The 21745-nt window shown below is 49.5% G+C and overlaps 5 protein-coding genes across 5 annotated transcripts; 3 read left to right on the forward strand and 2 right to left on the reverse strand.

The window, feature by feature from the left end:
* Positions 1 to 973: 973 nt before the first annotated feature.
* Positions 974 to 2326, forward strand: CDV56_109615 (uncharacterized protein; the record flags this gene model as incomplete). Its single annotated transcript, XM_026763234.1, has 1 exon — positions 974 to 2326. One exon carries the CDS (start codon positions 974 to 976, stop codon positions 2324 to 2326), a length of 1353 nt encoding a protein of 450 aa, XP_026618633.1.
* Positions 2327 to 3118: 792 nt separating this feature from the next.
* On the reverse strand, positions 3119 to 6286 carry CDV56_109620 (uncharacterized protein; the record flags this gene model as incomplete). Its single annotated transcript, XM_026763239.1, has 9 exons — positions 3119 to 3541; positions 3595 to 4578; positions 4641 to 4773; positions 4837 to 4921; positions 4976 to 5112; positions 5167 to 5490; positions 5556 to 6116; positions 6186 to 6192; positions 6244 to 6286. 9 exons carry the CDS (start codon positions 6284 to 6286, stop codon positions 3119 to 3121), a joined length of 2697 nt encoding a protein of 898 aa, XP_026618634.1.
* Positions 6287 to 6710: 424 nt separating this feature from the next.
* On the reverse strand, positions 6711 to 7763 carry CDV56_109626 (uncharacterized protein; the record flags this gene model as incomplete). The annotated part of the gene is made up of 1 exon (XM_026763245.1): positions 6711 to 7763. One exon carries the CDS (start codon positions 7761 to 7763, stop codon positions 6711 to 6713), a length of 1053 nt encoding a protein of 350 aa, XP_026618635.1.
* Positions 7764 to 8028: 265 nt separating this feature from the next.
* Positions 8029 to 13473, forward strand: CDV56_109630 (acetate uptake transporter family protein; the record flags this gene model as incomplete). Its single annotated transcript, XM_026763249.1, has 13 exons — positions 8029 to 8216; positions 8270 to 8841; positions 8909 to 9215; positions 9270 to 9507; positions 9567 to 9746; positions 9822 to 10179; positions 10229 to 10276; positions 10338 to 10646; positions 10709 to 10756; positions 10811 to 11000; positions 12594 to 12939; positions 12997 to 13089; positions 13153 to 13473. The coding sequence occupies 13 exons, from the start codon at positions 8029 to 8031 to the stop codon at positions 13471 to 13473; spliced, it is 3198 nt and encodes a 1065-aa protein (XP_026618636.1).
* Positions 13474 to 16867: 3394 nt separating this feature from the next.
* On the forward strand, positions 16868 to 19736 carry CDV56_109645 (uncharacterized protein; the record flags this gene model as incomplete). The annotated part of the gene is made up of 2 exons (XM_026763264.1): positions 16868 to 18797; positions 18853 to 19736. 2 exons carry the CDS (start codon positions 16868 to 16870, stop codon positions 19734 to 19736), a joined length of 2814 nt encoding a protein of 937 aa, XP_026618637.1.
* Positions 19737 to 21745: the final 2009 nt, after the last annotated feature.

Consider the following 21745-nt stretch of genomic DNA (forward strand, 5'->3'; position numbering starts at 1 on the left):
TGCTGTCTCAATAGGGTCCCAACTTAGATAACAGTCAGTTTCCTACCTGGAGTGAACATGTCTAAAGGCGAATGTTGGTCCGGTGCCATGAAGCTCTGTTTTAGAGAGGTCCTTGACTCCGGCAAGCTCATGTCCGCGATAGATCAACATCTCAAGATAGGGTAGTAGTAGTAGAGATAGGCTATGGATAGACGGTCCTATAGCTATATACTGAGAACCCCTATAATCTAGCAGCAATAGTAGCAGCAAACATATTGTAGTTGATTTTAGGCGCTCAAAATATATTCATTTCTTATTTTCTGATAGAAGCGTTCCTTGATACAAGTAATCGAAGGGGCTTGCGGGACTGATTGCTTATATCCATGGTTTACCCCATTCCATTGCAGCCTTCGCGCTGTATCAAGTACGGGAAACAGGCTTTAATGGGTAGATCAGATCCAATCACCTGCGAATCAAGTCCCTCGGTGTAACCGTCTAAAGCTTGCTGCTCGCTAAGAGGAAGAAACCTCGTATTCGCGCGGCCCAAGGCTTCCACTATACTCTCTTCAGCCCAAGCGCGTGAACACAAGATCAAGAATTGCAAACCAAGGGCCAGAAGCGTCATTAAAAGGGAACTGTTGCGCCTTAGTCGCTTTAAACTTCTTTCTATCCTGTCTCCAGGAAGTAGATCACTACGATCACCAACACACACCGGTCCTTTTGCTCAAGACTTCATCCAAATGGCGGATGTCAGTGAGTTGGCAGCTGAATTGGTCGGAGAAGCCCTCCTCTCAGGGTGAGAAGATCATTATTTCCAAGATGCAACCATTAACACTGTAACAGGGACCCCCTCTCCGCCGCAGTCAAACTGCTCGTTGGGGGAGGAGTCAAAATCACCCAGTTCTACCTCGACCGCCGAGCCTGCCAGCAATTCCTTGAGGAGATCCAGACGCTTTTCATTTGACTGACCAAGCTCGGGTATCTCACACCGCTGATGCCTGCCTCACAGGAAGACGCCAAAACGGCCCGTGTCGGATGGGTAATGACTCCAGCCGGAGTGGAGAGGTCGTTCTTCACTGTGTATACAGACATCAGTCGTGCGCGTGACCAATTCGGACTTTCAGCCGAGCGCCTCAAAATATTCGGATTGCAGGAACCGGTCATTGTGAATCTCAACTCTGCGTCCAAAGGCGCTGCAATCCGCGAGCGTCTAGGAGCAACGTGGCCGGCGCAGTATCGCGAATGGATGCTGCAACGCATCGACCCCTTTCAGTTTATGCCGACTCTCGCGAAGAAGGATCTGGGCCGGTATGCGCTGGGCATGGTCCGCAAGTCGGTGCGGTCCCCGGCGCATCATGATCTCCTTCTCGCCCGAACTCTCGGCCTGGCACAGTTCTGCGGTCTGGGAGAAGTGAGTCTCGCCGACCTGATTGAGCTGATGGCCCACGCTTGTCACTATGAACGAGTCGCGAGACGGTATATTGCTGCCGTGCTGGGAGTGCATTACACTATCTTCACAGGGTACGCGTTAGCGGACAGCTTTAACGGACAGCTGTTGGGGAGTCTGGAGAATCCGTTTGAGAACTTTGCCGAGCTTGCGACCAATTTCTACAATTCATTAGTGCAAATCGGGGTTGTGGAATACGGCAAACCCCGACTCACCCGGGCAGAGGACATGCCAAACGTCAAGTTTAAGATCGACCGCGGAGCAGGCGCAAAGCAAGGGGAACCCATTTACATGATATCTGGCTGGGCCGAAGCGCTTCTCCGTCGGCCACGGAATCATCCAAACGTCCGCTCGGTGGCCAAGGACTTCACTATCGGACTCGCAAAAGATGTGGGCAAGAGCTTCGTCCCTTCGCCGCTGCTAAGAAAGATGAGAAATTTGGGGCGGAATGTTTTGACAAGGGATGTGCATGGGAACAACTGTTATTATTCTGCGGAGCTGGAGACGATTGCCGTCAGTATCAAAAGGACGCCGGGAGGCCAGCTGGTGGGCAAAGTATCGCAGTTTGGCGACTTCCGGCCGCCTCCTTTTGGCGGGCAGGGGGTTTTTGGTGTGCGGTGCGGGTGCAATCAAGCCGATCCTAAGAAGATTATCCAGGGGTCTAGCCTTAACGGTTGTCCACTGGCGAGTATGTACAAGTATCGAGTGGACGAGAAGCTGCAGATTGGGTATGACGGGACGGTCTACCACTGGACGGCCGGAGACGTGCCCATGATCCTCTTCTGGGCAGATGGACATGTTACAGGCACGTATATCCAGGTTGCTGGGGAGTGTGTATATTGCGCTACCAGTCGAGCATTAGGAACAGGGTGTAACCTCATCATAGCGGGAGGATGGTGAGCTGAAAACAGCCAGCCTTGTGGAATCTACTGAGATAGATGTCTTCTGGATCAGGAGCTTGTACAAGGGATCTATATAGGGAATAATGGGATTGGGTAACACCTGAGGCCTACGGGATGGTAGTATACAAGCACGTTCTGGGCGGATGATTCCATGGGGAATCGTCATTGTGACCTGTGGTATTGTGGTTAGTAGCTGCCCAGAACACTATCCGTACAAAAGGAGTCAATATGGAATTAATAACCCTAACCCGTAAGGGAAGAGCCAAAGGGTCCCAAATTTGTAGATTGGTAGGGTCGAATAGACATGGTCGCTGAGCTTGGAACATATACAACTCGCCGTCCCGACTAACCTGGGATAAATGGGATGCTCACCCATGACACGGTATTATCTGCACTAATCTGGAATGTTATATATAAATTTAGTGCTGTTTTAGAAGGAGCATACTTCTCATGTCACAAGGAGGGCTCATACATGATCACATTGACCTCACTTTCCGTCGCTGATCTCCTTAAGATCAAACGTGACGCGAAGGTGAAGAGGACAGGTTATATAAAGGCTCTAAAATCTGCTGTACTTTGGGCTTAGAGGGAATAGGTAATTACCAGATCCCTTTCAGATCCTCATTCATTAGTTGTCTACTTTTTCCTTTCTCCGGCTGTGGCAAACAACATGTCAAAGTCCTGAAGCAATTCGAGGAAGAAGTCTTCAAGAGAGGGCTTTACAAAAAGGCTATTCCAGAAACAGACTCTGGGCAGAAAAGTAGAGCGAGAATCCCCATATTGTACCCTCTTATGGCGCGTTCAATGCATCAAACCGCGCCATACGATCCTCATACCCAACAAACGTCCGCACTCGCCCATTGCGATGGCTTTCAGTGAAGCGATACACAACTACCAGCCACTTGTGGGTGCCGTACATGGGATCATGCTCGCAGATATCGTTGCCGACCTTGAATTCTCTATTTTCAAGAATCAGGTTCGTCAACCGATTTCTCACCGATTGGTTGCCATCATAGTACTGCCCGCCCCAATTGATGCAAAGAATGCACACGGGATGGCTAGAAGGGGAGCCCACATAACCTTCGAGTCGGCTGAGCGCCGCCGAGCTGTTCGCCAGAGCTCGTTTGCTCTCCTCGAGGGCGGCTTGTAGCTCCTGGACGTCCACAGTCGTGACCGTTTCGTCTTCGGGTTCGCCGGAGACGGGAGAAACGTTCTGTACTTGTCAGTAGGCAAGGAGATTGGGGGAGAAAAAGACAGCTGTCTCACCTCCTTGTTGCCCCAGATTGGGGCCAGCCGGAAGAGGCCACTTTGAGGGGTGAGGCGCGATGTCGAGACGCCGTAGCCCCAGAAGCCCTTGATATGGGCATTGACGAGTAGAGGGTCGAAATGCTTCATACTGAGACCCTCAAACTGGACGCCGCCGCGGACCCCTTCGCCGTTGACGGCGGGCTTCCAGTCGTCTGCATGGCCGAGGAGATCGGGCCCACGGTTAGTGTACAGACGGATGGCAGTCACACGGGCCGTGGCATTCGCCTCGCCCTTGACACGGCCAGTCTCGATGGAGCATGCAATGATCCTTTCGCCATCTTCAGGACGCACTGTAAGCGAGACCTTACGGCTGCCACCAGCGGTACCCGCCGCCGCTAACAGGCCATTGGCGTACCGGACGCTCAGGCTTGAGACTACGCCCCCGTTCAGCTCAACCGTCACGGTGCGTAGGCTGAAATCAGACTTGACAAAGTCCAAGTGGCAGAAAAGAGTTCCATGAACGGAGCCGACCATAGGTGCCAGCCGGAGGAACTCACTGATATCCGGTTGGTTGCCAGTATAAGTAGATGCCTTGGCAGCCTCGTCATCAGTGACTCCGTCGCCCTCCACACGGTCGAGTAGCGGAGGGTAAGGGACGTCCGTGCCAAAAATCTTCAGAAGTGGCATCTTTTCTTTGTCCTTGACGAGGGGCACACGCTGGCGGAAGACAATGGCGCTTTGGAAGGCCTCGGGGCGCTTTTCGTCGGCGGCATACTCTGGGTGCTCCTCAATGGCATCAACCTCCTTGACGATCTTGACCATCTGGAAGCGGCAGGCACGGCGGGCAAGATCAAGCCCCTTGATGCTCGCAGGGAAGCGGGACTCGTCGTCGATGCGGGCGAGGGTGGAGATGTCTGTATACACGGTGCCCTCAGGCCAGTCGCTGAATTTCTTGGTGCCTGCTTGAATGTCGAAGAGGTAGGTTCCGAGGTTGCGGTATATCTACAAAGGAAAGGAAAGGTCAGAGGTCTCTAATGTCAGAGGAGGAAGATGAGAAGACTTACGTTCTTGTAGTCCATGTAGGCGTCCAGCATGGCGTTGGTGTAGATGGCTGCGTTTTCGTAGAACATGGGCTTGAGTTCTGGGGGCTTCAGGGCCATAAAGCTGCGCAGCGACTCGTACTTGGTGAGAATGGCACTAGAAAGTAAGATGAGTCCTCAAAAGAAGCAAAAAAAATTGGGAAAATGGAGGGGAGTTTACTAGGTCCTCTGGGGCGTGTTGGCGACCAGGTCAGGAAACTTGGCCGCCGTTTCCATCAATGTCGGAATTGTCCAGGGTTGGTCCACTGTAGGCTGTCAGAATTCCGTGTAAGAAAGAGTACATGGAAGGAGAGACATACTTGGCTTGATGTGCCCGCCACCAGACCAGCCGACCTGGATCGTCGTCTCCGTCTGGGACGAAAAGTCCGACTTGTCGATATTGGCACGCGCGGTGCCTTTGATGTCGGCCGCTCCAACACTCAACGCGATCTCGGCCCTGCCCGAGTCTGTTTAGCATGCACAAGAATCATTGAGAGTGGGAGAAACTGACTCGGCCTTGACAGCCATGCGCTTGTCCTTATTCACGACCTTCATGCTCACCAGAGCATTGAACTCGCCGCCTTCCAGGAAACCCGAGATGAACGTGTCGCCAAAGACGGATCGAAAATTATTCTGATTCACCGACGGAAGGCCCTGAAAGACAAGGGCATCCTTTATGTTGATGCTCTGGTTGATCACCTTGACGCTGATGAAAAAGTTGAGATCGCTCTCCTTGAACTTATCCGAGTCGACGAACGATCCCTTGCCGGCGCCGCCGATGGAGCCATACTTGATCGAAAGGGAGCCGGAGATATTCATGTCGTCGGTGATTTCACTAGGAATTCAGTCGGGGCTTCGGGCGGATGCTGCGCAACAAGGGAGACCAAACAAAAACCGTACCTGATTTTGTTCACGAAGCGGGAACTGTACGAGACAATCTGGCTCGGTCCCCGTTGGGACAGCTCGCGCACCGCGCTACGGGAGTTTGACGACCTCAAGCCCGTCCCGGTGGTCTTGAGTCGCGCAAGACGCATGCGTTTCTTCTCGAGAAGCAGAGCATCTCGCTTCGTGTCGTCGCTGTTGGGGTCGGTCGCTTCCTCAACGGCAGCCTCGAGCTTGGCAATATCCTCGACGAGCTTGCTGACTGTCTTCACGTCCTGGCTGAGCTGAATTGCTATACTATCTAGAGCCGTTGGCGGCGCAGGACCAATCATGGGCTGTGTCCCGGCTGGAACAGCAGCAGCAGTGGCATCGGCCGTTGGAGGAGCGGTCACAGGTGCTGCAGACGCGGCGGGCACAGGCTCGTCCTCGTAGTAGTCGTCCTCATCACCAGCGCGAGCTCCAATGGCGTAGCGAAGCTCGCGCATGGTGAAGCCATCGTTGGTGACTGCATTATCGATTCGGTCGGGGTCGATGACGACCGCGTCGTCAATGCAGATTTGCTGCGTGTACGAGTTGAAACTAAACGGTCAGTCGTCGACTCATGGATATAATATATATGCCTTCTGAGCTTCTGGGAGCCTAGCCTACCCTTGACCTGCGACGAGTTAGCAGACTGGATGGGACTGTGTGATGCAGCAGCACATACCAAGGCGCATGCCATTGTTGTATGGGGCGAGAAGCAGAGCCATGATGGTGTAGCACACGAGATAGGAGGTGGCTGTGGTGATGCTCCAGATCTGAGTTGAAATCTGGAGAGCGAGCAGAGGCTACCATTCTTGCGATAGTTATGTTTGGACTGCAAGAGTCTTGGATGTATTCAGCTCCGCCACGGATTCTCAGCGACGCTGGCCAGAACATGCACGGCAAATCCATCCATTATTGCCGACGCTGCATTCCAATCAGGAGCTACTTGAGAAGCAAAACACTTGGCTTCCGTGGCTGTTTGGCTTGAATTATTCAGTGATAAACCCTAACTGATCTGTCGCGTGACACCAAAATAGATCAGAATGAGATGGATCGAGTACGCTCGAGACATGATTACACTAGTCCTAGTACTAGTAGCTACTATCTGAAGCCTCTTTGCGGAGAACGCCGGACAGCTCCTGATGAGCTCTAGTCAAAGGATTCACGCGATGACTGTAGAAGCGTCCAATACCGAACCTGCCGTAGAGACTCCACAGGCAAGAGGAGAAGCTCGATGACGGCTCCACTCTCACACAGCTGAATACACTGCTGCTGGGTCACCAGCTTCCCCTTTTTCACACCAATTTGAGCTAGTTCCTTGGCGATGCTATCCGCCAGCCCCTGCGCACGCTGGTGGATCCCCTGAGCCTGTTCGATTGCCGCCTGGAACCGTGCAGTCCCTATCATCACGGTCTCTCCAACAAGCGCCTGCTCCAATGTCGAGTAGGCACTCACGCGCACCTCGGCGTGGTGCTCGGTGCTTGTCGAACTCGTCGACCACTCCTTGTGGTAGTCGCCGAACCAGGACTCCACGCTAATCTTGACTGATTTGGTCTCCGTCTCGCTGCGCGAGCTCGTATCCGTGCTGAAGAGCACTGATGCATCCCCTCCGATCCGGTAACCGCCCACGTAGTAGTCGCCAAAAATTGCCTTGAACTCGTCAGGGCCCCGGCCGTAGAGAATCTGGAATGCATCCGCCGAGAGTTCTGGCGGACGGGCAAAGACAACCGATCCGGCGCGGTAACTCGTCGTGACCGAGACCTTTGTGGAGTCTCGGTTCTCCAGGACGTCTCTGTCATATTGGACGGAGACGCTAGCGTCGAGGAAACCCAGATCCACGCCGACGCCACCGCCCACGCTCAGATGGTCCGTGGATGCGGATGAGCCTATCGCTTCGGAGGACCTGAAGCGGCCACCCCCATCGTACGCCGTGAACACGACCGGTGTCGAGCTGAGGGATTCTGCATCGAAAGCTGACTGCGGGGCAAACGGATTGCCGTCTCCATTGGCGTTATTATTCGCTCTGGCGGACCGGAAGAACATGCCTAGTGGCAGGACGCGGGCCTCCCAGGGAAGTCGAATCGGGGACCGCGTGATTGCCTGCTGCGCCACCCGGGGAATGAGCGGGTCGAAGGTGTCGGCGTCTAGATTGTGAGCTGTCAGAGGGGCCAGCCTGGAGGCACTGGTCATGCCAGCTGTCATGATGGCCAGTTCAGTATCGAAGGAACCTGGGAGAAGACAGGCGGGACCTGCGGGGGTTTCAGCTGCAGAGTTGGCGACGGAAATTGGTGGCGTAGGACGGCTGGAGATTATTCTACTGGTGATGAAGAGACTGTTGAACCGTCTGCAGGACTATTGAGACTCATCGGGGGACTTGCGAGTACTTATGCCCGATCATGTTCGGTGACAGCGTTGGGAGTGTCCAGCATCCATCTTCACTTGATACTGCGTGCGTGCGCCAGACAGGATGAATTCCAACACCAGGCCATACACAACGGACAGTCTCACTACGATCGATCCCACATACGAAGATGCTGGCAACTGGGAGAATTCGGAGGCGTCCAAGGACAAGCTCGACCACTGCCTCCCATTCCGACCGACCGCCACGTCGCCTTTCCTGTTGGACGCCCACTATTTTTGCCGTAAAGGGAAAAGGTGGGTTTCTAAGCCGTCTCTTTCTCGATTCGCATCGCTAATAGGGATTGTAGACGCTCCATACGCCAAGTGGGCAGAATTCCGCCCCCGATATTGGGTGCCTCGACTGAGCCTTCTCTCGAGTCGGAGCATAAGTGGCATCCTGTGTGCCAGCAAAGCCTCAAGTTTGCAATGAGCCTCCAGACCGTCGCCTCGAAGTGGGAGACCGTGGTACCGGCAGACGAGATCGATTCTCTGGCGTCCGCCCGCGATGCAATCAAGTCGTATTACAATGTTGATCAGGACAATTTCAACGATTTCACTAAGGAGCTTCTCCCGCGGGAGGAGTGGCAGAAGGAGAGCTTTGGCATCGTAGAGCAGGCTTTCAGACAGAATCAGCAGACATCACCCAAGCTTCTGTACGCTTTGTATCAGGCCGCCAAGATGCATCGAGGCATTATTAGCGAGCACCTGACAAAGGACGCGAATGATTCTGCGGCTGGTATCTCGGCATCTAGCTGGAAGTTTGGACAACTTGTGGATCTCTGCTGCGTCCCACTGTTCGATGTTGGATTGGAGGCCATCCTCCCCAGTGACCCTAAGACCTTGGTCAAGGATGTTTGCGATAAGATCGACAGTTGTTACAGTAAGGGTTCCCACATTGAGATCTACCTATCTATGTATCTGGCGCAACCTGCTGATAATCACCACAGTTGTCAAGCGAATCCTGAAAGAAATCACCATGGCTACCGATCCGGAGCTCACCAAGTTCTCCACAACACATATGTCCTGGTTCCTGCTAAATCCCTGGTGTCTCTTCTTCACCTCACTGCGGGATCTGCTGACGCGCAGCAAAGCCGAAGTTGACAGTCCGAAGAAGAACATATCACGAGAGTGGGAGACCCTGGATATGGACGAGAACAAACTCGAGGCATCGTCCGAGCAGCTGCTCCATCGCTTCATGGAGGTTGTGCTCCTCCTGTTCTCCATCCTCTGCGGCGGTCGAGACGAGTATCGCAGGTAAAGCCGGCTGAATCTTTCCAAGGTGAGAAATTGACTGACAGGTGTCTTTAGCACACCCGGCCGTGCAGATGGTCAGATCATCGTTGGCACCAAACAGTGCAATATTCTGGACGACGGCTACGTCTACGTAACTCGTGGTGGCACCTCTGGACACCCAGAATTGAGCCCGGGCTCGAAACTGGGTCCGAACGATCGTCGCCCTGCTACTACACGCCCGGCACAGGGGGTGATGACGCATACGCCAGCTGATCGGAACCGTTACGGCGGGGTGCCCATCATTCGATATGAGGTAGATCTGCTCGTTTCTTTTTCCCTTGTGTGAAAATCACTGACGGAGAAGGCTCATAGGCAAAACGCCTAGCAAAGTCCTCGAATGTACATGCCCAAATCTTCTCGGAGCTGTTATCAGCTGCCGTCATGAACATGGATTACCTCAATGATACAGACCCCGAAGCGTCTATTCTACCCCCGGAGCTCACAGGGCAAGGGCTGGATAGTAATCAGAAACCTTCTGCGCCGTACCATGATGTTTGTTCAATCATCTCCCCCGCTTCCCCCAAGTTACACTTGAATCCCAGGTGACTGAATCCGATGGGTATCTAGGCCTTTGTTATTCATGTGCATCATTACCATTTGACGATACATACTGCTCGCTTTCCGGCAGATTATCTCCGGTGGATCACGAACTTGGGAAACAAGAACTCCCCTAAAATGCACTACTGCATCCTGTACAAAGTGACTGCCTCATACAATCTTGCTGATCCCACGAAACGACTTGAGGCCGCCCGGGACATACTGATTCTACTATGGGCGATCAGGAACGGCGGGCCGACAAAAGATGGGTCGAGATTGTTTGTGGCTCGCGCTGTCATGAGGCAGTCAGTCGGCGGCGAGAAGAGGACCGGTCAGAAGAAGAGCATGCAAGTCGAGAATCAAGCGACGAGTCAGCACAATACCAGCGGTATGGGTTAGACCGACTCCTTGGGCGTAGGGAACTGACGGAGATTCAGGCAAGCAGCCGACAATGACGATTCCGAAGAACACAACGTTTCTCAGCGGTAAGGCCGGTCAGATGTGTCAGACTTACTCATCACGTCTACGTGACTGAAGGAGATACAGGCAAGCAACCAACAATGACACCTGCAGACGAGAAGCCAGACAGGCTGGTTAAGACTCCTTCAGCAATGGAGGAAGAACTATCTCATAAGGATGTTGACAGCGGTAAGATGGCTGAGCATGTTCATTCCAGTGTCTATGACCGAGAAAATATAGATGAAGACGACATCTACGCCCATCCAATTAAGAAGAATGGGAAGACCAGACTCGCAGAGGAACAGGTCTCATCTTTCAACGAGACCAACGAGAGTGAGAGCGCTCTTAAGGGAATGCAGGAAGAGAGGAAGGATAAGAGTCAGAGGTCTCGACCCAGTATGATGACTCAAGACTTGTTCACTCCGGTACATGTGACTGAGAAGATTTGACAGACCTAGTTCAGAGCAAGGGGCGTCTTGGAAGGAGGGATGACAAAGATCGCCAGAGTAAGATGGCCCGAACTTTCCACCCCTGGTGACTCTGTGACTGAGAAGATACAGGTCCTAGCCAGCTCTTGGAACCCAGCGATGGCTACCATCCTGTGGACAAAGCCAAAAGCCGTGTGATGGATGAGGGCACTCAAAACAAACAGGGGGCCAAAAAGGTGATCAGAATAGGGAACCAAAGCTCTGCTCAGCAAGAGATGCCCATATATGCAGGTTCCAAGCCAAAGACCAGGGCAAAGAAGAGGTGACAAGAAGCAGGGTCGGCCTTTAGGAACCTTTAGCTATACATCTAAAGCAAACCTGTGGCGTTAACCACTGTTATTACAATAAGTACTAAAAGCATGGTGACTAGTGAGCCCTGCCAGGAGTCCAGCAATCAGAGCAGAAAGAACATTGGCCTAGAATTAGCGCACTAACTAAAGGCACTCTGGCAGCAGTGATAGAGTGATGTTTAAGATGAGAACATTCTAATATATATCAGGGTTCCACCAGATTTAATCTCTGTTGGAACCTTTTACAGGCTACCATGCCCAAGGTACCTTCCCCTGGCAAGGGTAGTCAAAAGATGCTACTCATTCTGCCTCAGAAGCTATCAGGCAAATGCAGTGTCTTTAAGAATCCCTAATTTATAGCTTTCAATAAATGTTTACCACTATTTATTGAATAAATTACGTCCTTTTTAAAGAGGTGAGCACTTGTTGAAGAGAGTTAAGGGTTAATGAAAGGATGAGCAGACATTGGCATTTGGCACCAATGCCCTAAATAAAGATGAGTATATTCCCTATAGAGAGTGTTAAATCACAGGGCGGCCCTCTGAGGTGTGATTTCAGAATAGGATTTCATTTAATGAGCAAGGCCCCATAGAATGGCTCATAACACCATAACTTGTACTCTTAGCATCCAGTGAATGGAGTAATCGCCTGCTTGAGATGCTGCTCCTGAGGATATATATCCACCAACACTCCATATCACAAAGATTATGACTCAATGTGCTCAGCGGGCTTTCGTTGATGGAGAATCAGGTGGATTTGTCCCCAGTATTCTGGCATATGCCGCGGCCTTGGCCTGAACGACAATATGGGGATTTGATATCTGACAATGCTATTTGGTGTGACCACTGGCACGTGTAGATTAACAATGCCAGTCTACACTCGGTTTCGGGCGCGGCTATCCAAGACCCTTTCTCCAAATCGCCGTTGGTAAGTCCATGCTGCATTGAAACCAGGGACCTTCATTTGACATCGAGTGATGAGGAAGACTGGCTTGTATGCCTCCTGAACGGTCATGGTACAGCAATGGGATAGGTTTGGTTATTGTGCCCTTTAGGTTAAACTTTGTTGCTGCTGCCTTGGAAGGGTTCCCTGCATCATCATGGATATTGTGTCAATTGTGGCGATGAGTAAACTCCACAGAATCCATTCTCTTCTCAAGGGGATGATTACATAGAGATGATGTTAAGCAGGTGACGTACAATTCAAATAAAGATTGATTGAAGTGTTCAGATGTATCATAGTATATCCGTATGGGCTTGCCACTCGACTTACAAGCCTCGATTTTACCTTCAGAATTGTTATATCCGCGGAGAAAGTGATGGACTACCATCACCTCTGCGTGCAGGCGCATATTGTACAGCATTTTTGAGAAATTATACTACTACAGGTGCAGAAACTGCAGAGTAATAATGACGCTTTTATCTTTCTTGCGACTGTGGGTGGATCTGATATTGACTGGGAAGGCTTCAAAGCTGTGAAACATATATAAATACTGCAAGAGACTCGGAGTATTCATTTCAACGAGATTGCTCATTAGTCTTTGGTAACTGAAAATCTCTACTCAGAACCTGTATCGAGATGTCACTCGAAGCTAATAATCGCGAAAAAGTCGATCGCATCCTCGAACGAGACCCTAATGTCACAATATTTCTCCGACCCATCGCCGCACCTGCAGCATTGGGACTTGCAGGCTTTGCAGGTTCAACCTGGATTACTGCCACTTATATTGCCAGCTGGTGGGGCAGCGAAAGCTCACCTACCCTATTCTTTCCCTTTGTGGCATTCTGGGGAGGGCTTGGCCAATTCATCGCTGGCTTTTTCGGTTTTGCAGCCAGAGATACACTGGTGACAGTAATCCATGTGCTTTGGGGAAGTTTCTGGATGAGTACCGGTCTCATTTATCTCCTTGTGGTACGGAAAATGACCATTGTCTGCTTAAATGAGAGCTTAATTAACAGAGCATTGAAGGCCATCGGAACTTTGCCTCCGCACCCTATTGATCAACACTATCCAGAACTTGCTTCCTGGATGATTGTCCTAGCATTTTTTACATGGTCTGGTGTAAGTGTGCTCTTATTTATTTCTCTTAAGTTTTTTCTTCAAGAAATCATTAATATTCTCAAGGCTATTGCATCTTCTGCAAGGGACCTCATCCTTTGCGCGGTTTTGAGCACACTCGCCATTGGAACCACCATCGCATGCTGTCTCTTCGCCTACGGAGGTGGCGTTGGCACTGGTATGAAGGTCGCTGCCTACTTCTGGATTATCAGTTCAATCCTGGCTTGGTGGAGAGTCACTGTGTACTTAATGGAGGAGGCGTTCGGCAAAGGGCCAGTGCTGAAGTACTTCCCCATCTTCCGCACGCCACTGGAAAAGAGCAGGCCGCTATTAGTTCCTGGCATAGGAGAACCTGGTGTCAAGCGAGGAATGCCGGGATTGACCTGAAGTGTTACAATAGGCAATTGTCTCTGTGAGATTTGTTGAGTTGTTAACATCAAAAGTGTGGATGCTATCTTCATTGGGTGGCCGGCTTGGGGCCAAAGCACTCACTTCTATTGATTTGATTGTCTCTTATTTGACTTGAGCATTCTTCTGTCAATGGTATACTGATAATATTGCAGGCCCAATAAGGCCATGTTTTCACTCAAATTTGCAGTGACAGCCTCCAGGAGTAAGGGTTATGGTTGATGGAGCCATGCAGGATAACACTATTAAAATTATACTATTGTTTGAATATGTTATAATTAATTCAAGATTATAAATTTACATAGTAATAAGCATTACTCTAGTGCAATAGTGATTTATACATTCAATTAATTTCAAGTAGGGCCGGCTCTGCAATGACATAGGTACCATAAGCTATACTAGCTTTCACAAACACAGCTAAGCCTTTCTGCGCTGATTCTCTTACTTCAATAAGATGGCGTGCATCTAAAAAGAAATTTAATTTAAGCAGCATTTAGCAGGCCCAGAAATTTAGCATACCATAAGCCATATCCAGTCTTCTACCTCTGTTCCTGTGGCCGTGGGATAGAAGGACTAAAACTTTAATAGTGTGAGATTGATTCAATCCACAAGCTTCCAGTTATCTAAGTGTCACTCTGTTTAGCTGCTAGAGCTGACAGCAATATCAATGCAGCAGGATATTGTTGAGGAGTGGTAAAATAATGATCATATCAACCTTTGGGTTGCATCACATGCCTAGCTTCATGTAATCATAAGGATATCTTCTGAGTGGATTAAGCAGCTCAGCCCATTCCTGGCATAATTACTAATAACCAGGGCTATTACAATAATTATTCAGAGCCACTCTTTCTTACACTAGCTTATTATGACTGGCTAAAGTGCTGTATAAAAGAAGGTAGATACTTTAGTGGATATATAGCTACAGCCTCCACATCTATATGTCCCTGTTAGGTGACCTTATGGCTGCAGAAGGAGGAGAATCTATTATACTTTAGTAATACTTAGACAGCAAAAGGTGACACTGAACAGGTGCTTGGTGTCCTGTAGAGTTTTATTTCTTTGTTTATATCTTAATCTTAAATAAGCTTTGAATTTAAGTAATGGTTGGGACTCAGTATTCTTCTTAGATCTAGATGACCAGCATCTTCCTACGGACCATGATATGTGGAAAGAACTTTTTGAAGTAACTGGATGTGACAGAGTATCCCTTCACTACTGATCAAGGAGCAATAAGCTGTATGAGAGATCCTTACTGTGCTGGCTAGAGTTTTGACCTTTAAGCTGGGATGTAAATACTTAGGATGATACACAATCCAGAGATGGCCGGATAAAGCGCGTCAGACTGAAGCAGATCAGTCTGCCTGGGGGTTGAGGGCGCCACCAAAGTGATGTATATGTATTTTGTGTTATTAATTTGTTGTTGTGGCTGCCTAAAACACATTACAAAGCATCTCTATATGTGCCAATGACAAAAGAGTTCATACCCTATCTAACCATGTTGGCTAGAATAAGTCAATCACTGTTGAAGCAGTCACTGAATGTACAAACATGAGGTTAAAAGTCATAGAGTGTATGGGATCTAACAATAATATTTAAGCGCATCTCCCTGGGCAGTACTGTCAGGCCGGGGCTCGTTGTCAGTGGACAGGGGCATATGTACTGTCAGGCCGGCGCTGATCTTTCTAACTTCTGTGGGATTCAATGGCCTTTAAATATCTTTTGCACTCTCTCGGACCCACCGGCACTGTCGCCAATATGGGCTCTATCGGAGGCTGGAGAGGAAATCCAGGAGAGGCCTATACTGCGTCACCAAAGCGGCCATTGCCATCTACACCGAGGCGTTGAGGGCCAAATTGGCTCCGTTTGGGATCGAGACGACTTGCATCGAGCCCGGATACTTCCATACCAACTTCCTTGAGAGTGATGGTAGCCACAAGGTTACAGACAAAAATCGTATCCCTGGGCTCGATGTTGTGACACAGCCAGCCTTCGTCGCGTGGAAGGACTTGGTGAGCACCACCGATTGTGACGATGTGGCAAAGTAAGGTGAGTTGTAAATCTATGGGTTGATGACACTTTTCATATTGAACCCAGCTAATTGACTCTCAGCCCCTGCTCATCTTCTTGACTGTCTTTTACAGACCAAGAAGGTAAAGATCTACCGAGGCATGGGTTTGGGTACCTAGTTAGTAACCGGATGTCTTGTCGAGGTCTAGTACGAAGGCATTGCTAAGGGGTTTCTCACGTTCCTAGAACGAGTAACGAAGTACAGCATCAAAGCCGAATTGCCATTGATATAGAAGCGGACAACATGTTCGGCCTAGAAGAGGCTATATCAGTTTCAAGTGCTACTGCCTGATGTCCAATACCCGATTTCGACTCAGACCCTTCGGGGCATGGTCCGATTCTTCTCAAATGAGTGACTACCTAGGTGATCTATATACCCCGAACTGTGGCGGCCACGAGGGTTTTCATCCCTTAAATCCGTAATCTGAATCGTCATATATTATTAGATCACCTGATATATCGACGAGTAGATCACTGGTTGGTCGAATAGATATTGAGTGATATAGGAAGGTTATAACTAGGACGGAAACCCAGCCAAATCATCGGAAGTGGGTAAGCAGTAAACTATATCAACAATTCTGCAAGGTACGCTCGCACTCTCTCTTTCCAGACACAAGTCTAAAGCAATGCAGAGAGCAAATGACCTGTAGACACTTGCACTAAAGGACACAGCCACTCTGTAACGGAAATTTAAATGCAAGTCAACGGACCTCCAACAAAACCAGAACGCCTTGGTCTGCGTTCCGGAAGAAGCTAATGTAGGTACAAGCAGACAAGTCTGGTGTGGAAATAACATCTCAGTTGGGTTTTCTGCCTGGACGAGTATTAAAAATACGGGATTGCCTATATGGTTTGCTTTCTGACTGTAACTAAGTTCACTCATTTCATATATTTCCTACGCAGATTGACCTTAGGCACACAATAGAGGGGTTCAAAAGTTACTGTAGACATGGTACCCTATTTATGATGCTCTGTATGATTTGGTTTTGAAACTATAGCCATTTACAACTGTTGTTTCTTTCCCCCCCTTTTTCTCTTTAATTCCATCTTCCTAGGCTGTGCTTCCAGGCTATGTATGTGGCTCTATTGTTCAAATTCTCTGATGTGAAATCTGTACTGCACAAGACATGGGTGCCTTAAACTCACCCTCTTGGTCACTGGTGGCAATGATCAAATGTCTAATAAAGAACGTGGTGCCTGCTTTCTTCTCATAATTATCATTTTACCCTTATCGTGTTCGAAAAGAGATCAAAGCTTACCATTTTCTACGGCTTCAACGGCTGCAAATGGTTGAAATTACCTTCCAATGCGTCTTTTGAGAGCCTGCACAATTCAGTTGGAGGAATTTCCTCCAGACAAAATACCGCCATACGCAATTCTTTCACATACGTGGGAGACTGAGGAGGTTCTAATCGATGATCTCCGCCACAACACCGCCGAGCGAAAGGCGTCCTGGAAGAAGGTGAAATCAGCCTGCGAAGCAAGTGTTAATTATGGCCTTGAGTATGTCTGGATCGACAGTTGCTGTATTGACAAGAGTAGCAGCGCTGAGCTTTCGGAAACTATAAACTCTATGTACTCATGGTATCGGAAGGCAGAAATATGCTGGACATTCCTGGCTGATGTACCTACTGGTGTCGATCCAAACAAGCCAGGCTCCGAATTTGAGCGGACCAGATGGCTTACCCGGGGATTCACCCTCCAGGAGCTACTCGCTCCGCGTGAAGCTGTATTGTTCTCACGGGAATGGGTCGAAATTGGAAAGAAGACTACGCTTTGCAGCACTCTCTCCCGCATTACTCGCATCGACGAGGATATCCTTATGCACCGCAAACCATTGGAGTATGCCAGCATAGCCAGGCGTATGTCCTGGGCCGCCCATCGCCAAACGACGCGCCCCGAGGACATGGCATACTGCCTAATGGGCATTTTCGATGTCAACATGCCCATGCTCTATGGCGAAGGCAAGACCAAAGCATTTCTGCGTCTCCAGGAGGAGATTATGAAACAATCTGACGATCAGTCGATCTTTGCGTGGGTGGACCCTGCCGCGTCGGACACTTCTCTTCACGGTTTATTGGCTACTTCCCCGGCCAACTTCGCAAGCTGCTACGACATCTTACCTTACCAAGACTGGGAGTCGCGTCAACCCTACTCCATGACGAACTGCGGTCTCCAAATTGGACTGCCCCTCACCCAGACCCAAGAAGGAATTCCCGTCGCGGTGCTTGACTGCCCAAGCCCACCCCATTTCAGAGGCTTTTTGGGCATCTTTTTGAAACGACTTTCTCAGGTTGATGAGCAGTATGCGCGCATCAAGCTCAGCAGTCTAGCCGAAGTGCAGGACCGCGGGCCCCCGCACACCATCTACGTACGCCAGACAAGTGTCGTACCCGAAACAGAAGGCATCTTTCCCCATCATGTCCTCCAGATTCGACAGATTCCAGATTCCAGTACACCATACCGATTGGTAAATATTATCGACATGAACATAGCCGAAAAGCAGACGCCGCAAGCCATTCTGTCCACTCGCGACCCGGACACGGGACCCATACATCCTCGGTTCGCAAAGACGTTTACAATCAGCAAGGCAGCTAATACCCTCTGCGTATGTGCCATCTTCGACTGTTATGACGAGACACGTCTGTTGGTTATGCTGGGCTCAGACGCGCAATTCGGCGTCGGCTTCAGTGTCATCGAGAGAGATCAGAGAGATCATGAACATGACTTCGACAAAATTCGCCAGGAAGAATACAAGCCCAAGACACCGGGGACCTGGATTGAGTTGAAGCATCACATGGTATCTGTCAAGGCTGAGCCTCGGGTCGCCAATTCTGTGAAATATTTTATGGTCGATATTGAGGTCAAGGAGGTCGGCAGACCCAGCGATCCGATTCAGCTAAGGCAAATGGAGTGGTTTCCTGTCGGTCGCAATAACAGTTCAGGCTGGCGGCTGGATGTTGTCAGTCTAATCGCCATCCTCGGGGAGTCATTGATGGCCCGCCATATACAACAACTGAGTGCCACAATGTTGTGTCTGCTTCCTCGCATACTTCCGGCCCCCCAATCCTTCCTTAGATCTGCTCGAGCACTAAGGCTCCCAAGTCCACCAGCTATTGTTTGTGGGGTTTATTCCGGTACACTCATCCATGAATTAAACTATTTTGCGGACATCATCCATCCAATTACAAGCATCAATAAGTATGAAGTCAAGGTCTATAATATCACTTGGGCAGGTATGATACACTCCTCGGTAGTGGACGCACAACCATTGACATTGATCTACAATAGACCAAAGGAAGACATACAGTCCTAAGAATGAGGCTCTGGTGCCTTCCTGCAGAACATCACCCCTCAATCTCCTGACGGTGGCCTCATTCTTCCTCACTCTTGGGGCTTTCATCTGGGCAATTGTGATTAAAGATGGGGTAGCAGTTCTTGCTCTGATAGCAATGTGCTCTGCCTCTACTTTAATTGGCATTGCGTCTTACTGGAGACCACAACTAGCCGCTCGACCAACAGATGCTTCAGTCCCAGATGGAGACATCGTGATTCGCACACGTGATGGTGCCTTTATCATCATTCAATGCACTGAAGAGGTTGCTCGAGAGCTCTACATAGGCCCAGAAGAATGCAACTATTTGGTTAATGAGGAATGGTTCAAAGTGTTGGTCGGCGTTGGCACGCTGCTCATCATTCTGTCTGTGTTGCTTCTGGGGAACTGCGACTGGATAATGCAAGCCGTGATCGCGGTTATTTACATTACATTGAATGCCCTCTACTGGGTGGCTTCCCTCTGCCCACAAAGCTGGCTTTGGGACCTGTCACGGTACAACTGCATAGACGTGACACCAGAACACTTGAGAGATGCACATACAGTTTCAAGAGGCGGAGTCGGCCCCAGCTACACACGAAGTCTGTGGTATGCCATTCAAGCCACAGGACAAACTGAATGGGTCACACTGAGCGGAGCTGCCCCGAGGACGATAGCATGGGAAACCTGGCTGAAGCTGGCGCAGGCCAACTGCGGCAACCAACATTGGAAAGCGATTGCGGAGAAGGATCGGTTGATGAGAGAGGCGCGCCTAAAAACAGGCCCTCGGCACTCTCAGCGGTTCTATCAACAGATGCAAAAGGCACCGGCCACATTGCCCGTTCGCCGAGAGACTGCTTAACAAGGGAGTCTTCGGATCGCCTGACAATGCAATTATGGCTTGAAATAGAAAGTTGCATTCTTCCGGACCTGCGTAACGCCCCTGAACAACTTCCTAGGAGCACTAGATAATGACATCGGCACCCTCGCGTGTCAAGGGAACAAGGTCTCCTTCAGGGACCAAGGTCGCTGTCAGGCGGGTAGCGTGTTATTGTCTCCAAACCTAATCCCAATCAGTATAGAAGCAGAATATATCGCTACTAGAATGAATCCATCATTACGGTGTTGATGACGGCCCGAATATTGTCAAGATACTTAGTACGTGAGCCACGAGTCATAGGGGGTCGGATTTGTAGTTTGAAAAGCTATGTCTTCATTTCATGCAATCAGTGTGGAATACCCATTTCCAGGGCGGAAACGCAAATATCTCACTTAGCACGCCGCACAGGATAGTCAAATAATGACTCGTGGTGCCTACGCTCGAATGTATCATTGCTCATTTGCTGATAGCGACTCATAAGCAGCTCTCCTTCGTCTGAATGGCTTCTCTACATTGGCATCTTAGCATGTTATAGATAACAAGCATCTGCTCATAATCGTGAATTCAGCGTAGCAGATTCATTAATGACTCGCCTTTTCCATGCCTCCCTAGATAGACCTAAGCGGTCTTGATGATATGGAAATGATTCCATCATATCTGCGACTGAGAAATCCAGTCTGAATACATGTATCATGACCAGGAAGAACCATGAACAAAATAAGGCTCAGGAATGGGAGCATTGATTGACTCCAAGAGTGCACAAGCGCCTTCATATTCGTTCGCCAGACGCTCACAGAAGACATCACCGCCAATGATAAATTTGCAACAGGCCCGGATAGGCGAGTCATGGTTGCGGCTGTTTCCCCAATCCCACGTGTCATCTCTGAACCGGAGTCGAAAATATTTCGACAGTGTAAGGATGGAAGGAATGCGGAGGATCCGGAGATCGAGCAGCAGTGAGGTCACATACAGGCTACGTGCTAGCCTAGCCAGGGAGTAATGCAATATATTCACAACGATATACTTGAATGCTATGTTCCTTGTGTTCTTTTTCAGAAGTGCGGGGATAGCTGTCGATGCGATCTGACCGCGATCCCGTGTCACGTGATACCGTCCCCGATCACCTGACGCCCGCTATCACCTGGCGCCTGATTTTCGGGTCAACTACGAGTGCAGAAATGAAGCTATACAGCCACAACTAGAACATAAAATGATTAGAATTTTTAATGGAACCAAATAACAAGTCCAGAGAAGTTGTTTAGCTAATTTTTGGTGTTACGGAATTGCTGCGGAAGCCGTATTTGCCTTCCTCGACTATTTACAGTAACAGGTGCCTCTTCCACTTCTTCCTCACTTTTCCTATGGGTATTATCCTTTTTCTTTTCCGTAGTAGACTCGGTACACTTCTTCTTACCTTTATTAGCCTGTTTGACATCATTTTGAAGCTGTAGAGAAGCTTGTTTTGCAGCTTTCTCCTCCTCTTTCTGGCGTCTCTTTTCCTCCGCTTCCTGCATTCGTAGACTGTTATTATAAGCCCTTATTCTCTTTTGTTCTTCAATCAAGCGTATTTTCTCTTTTTTCTCCTGCTGCCGACGTATCTTATCTTCCTCTTTGGCGGCCTTAGCAAGGCGTGCAGCTTCCTCCTTCTCTGCTTGAAGATCCCGCGCTTGTTGAACCTTCTTAGGGCTGTAAAAGATGGCATTACCATCTTCTGGTGCTTGAAGCTGAAGCTGTAAAGGCTTCCCACGCTATCGCCTCTTCTGCTCATTTCGTAGAGCATTTTCCAAGCCCGTACATCGTAGTTTGAGAAGAATGTTCTCTGTAGAAAGATGCATCATTGTGTCATTCAATTTCCGGACCTTCTAATCATAAACATCAGAAACAGCTTGCTTTAGAAGCTTTTCAATGCGACGCCAGTCTTCTGCCTTTAAAATAGACTGTGATGACTCACTAGAAGAGGGTCTTTCGCCCTCTTTTCTGGTGAAGCGTGC

Source organism: Aspergillus thermomutatus, assembly GCF_002237265.1.
Source record: "Aspergillus thermomutatus strain HMR AF 39 chromosome Unknown NODE_6, whole genome shotgun sequence".
In the NCBI taxonomy this organism is placed as follows: Eukaryota; Fungi; Ascomycota; class Eurotiomycetes; order Eurotiales; family Aspergillaceae; genus Aspergillus; species Aspergillus thermomutatus.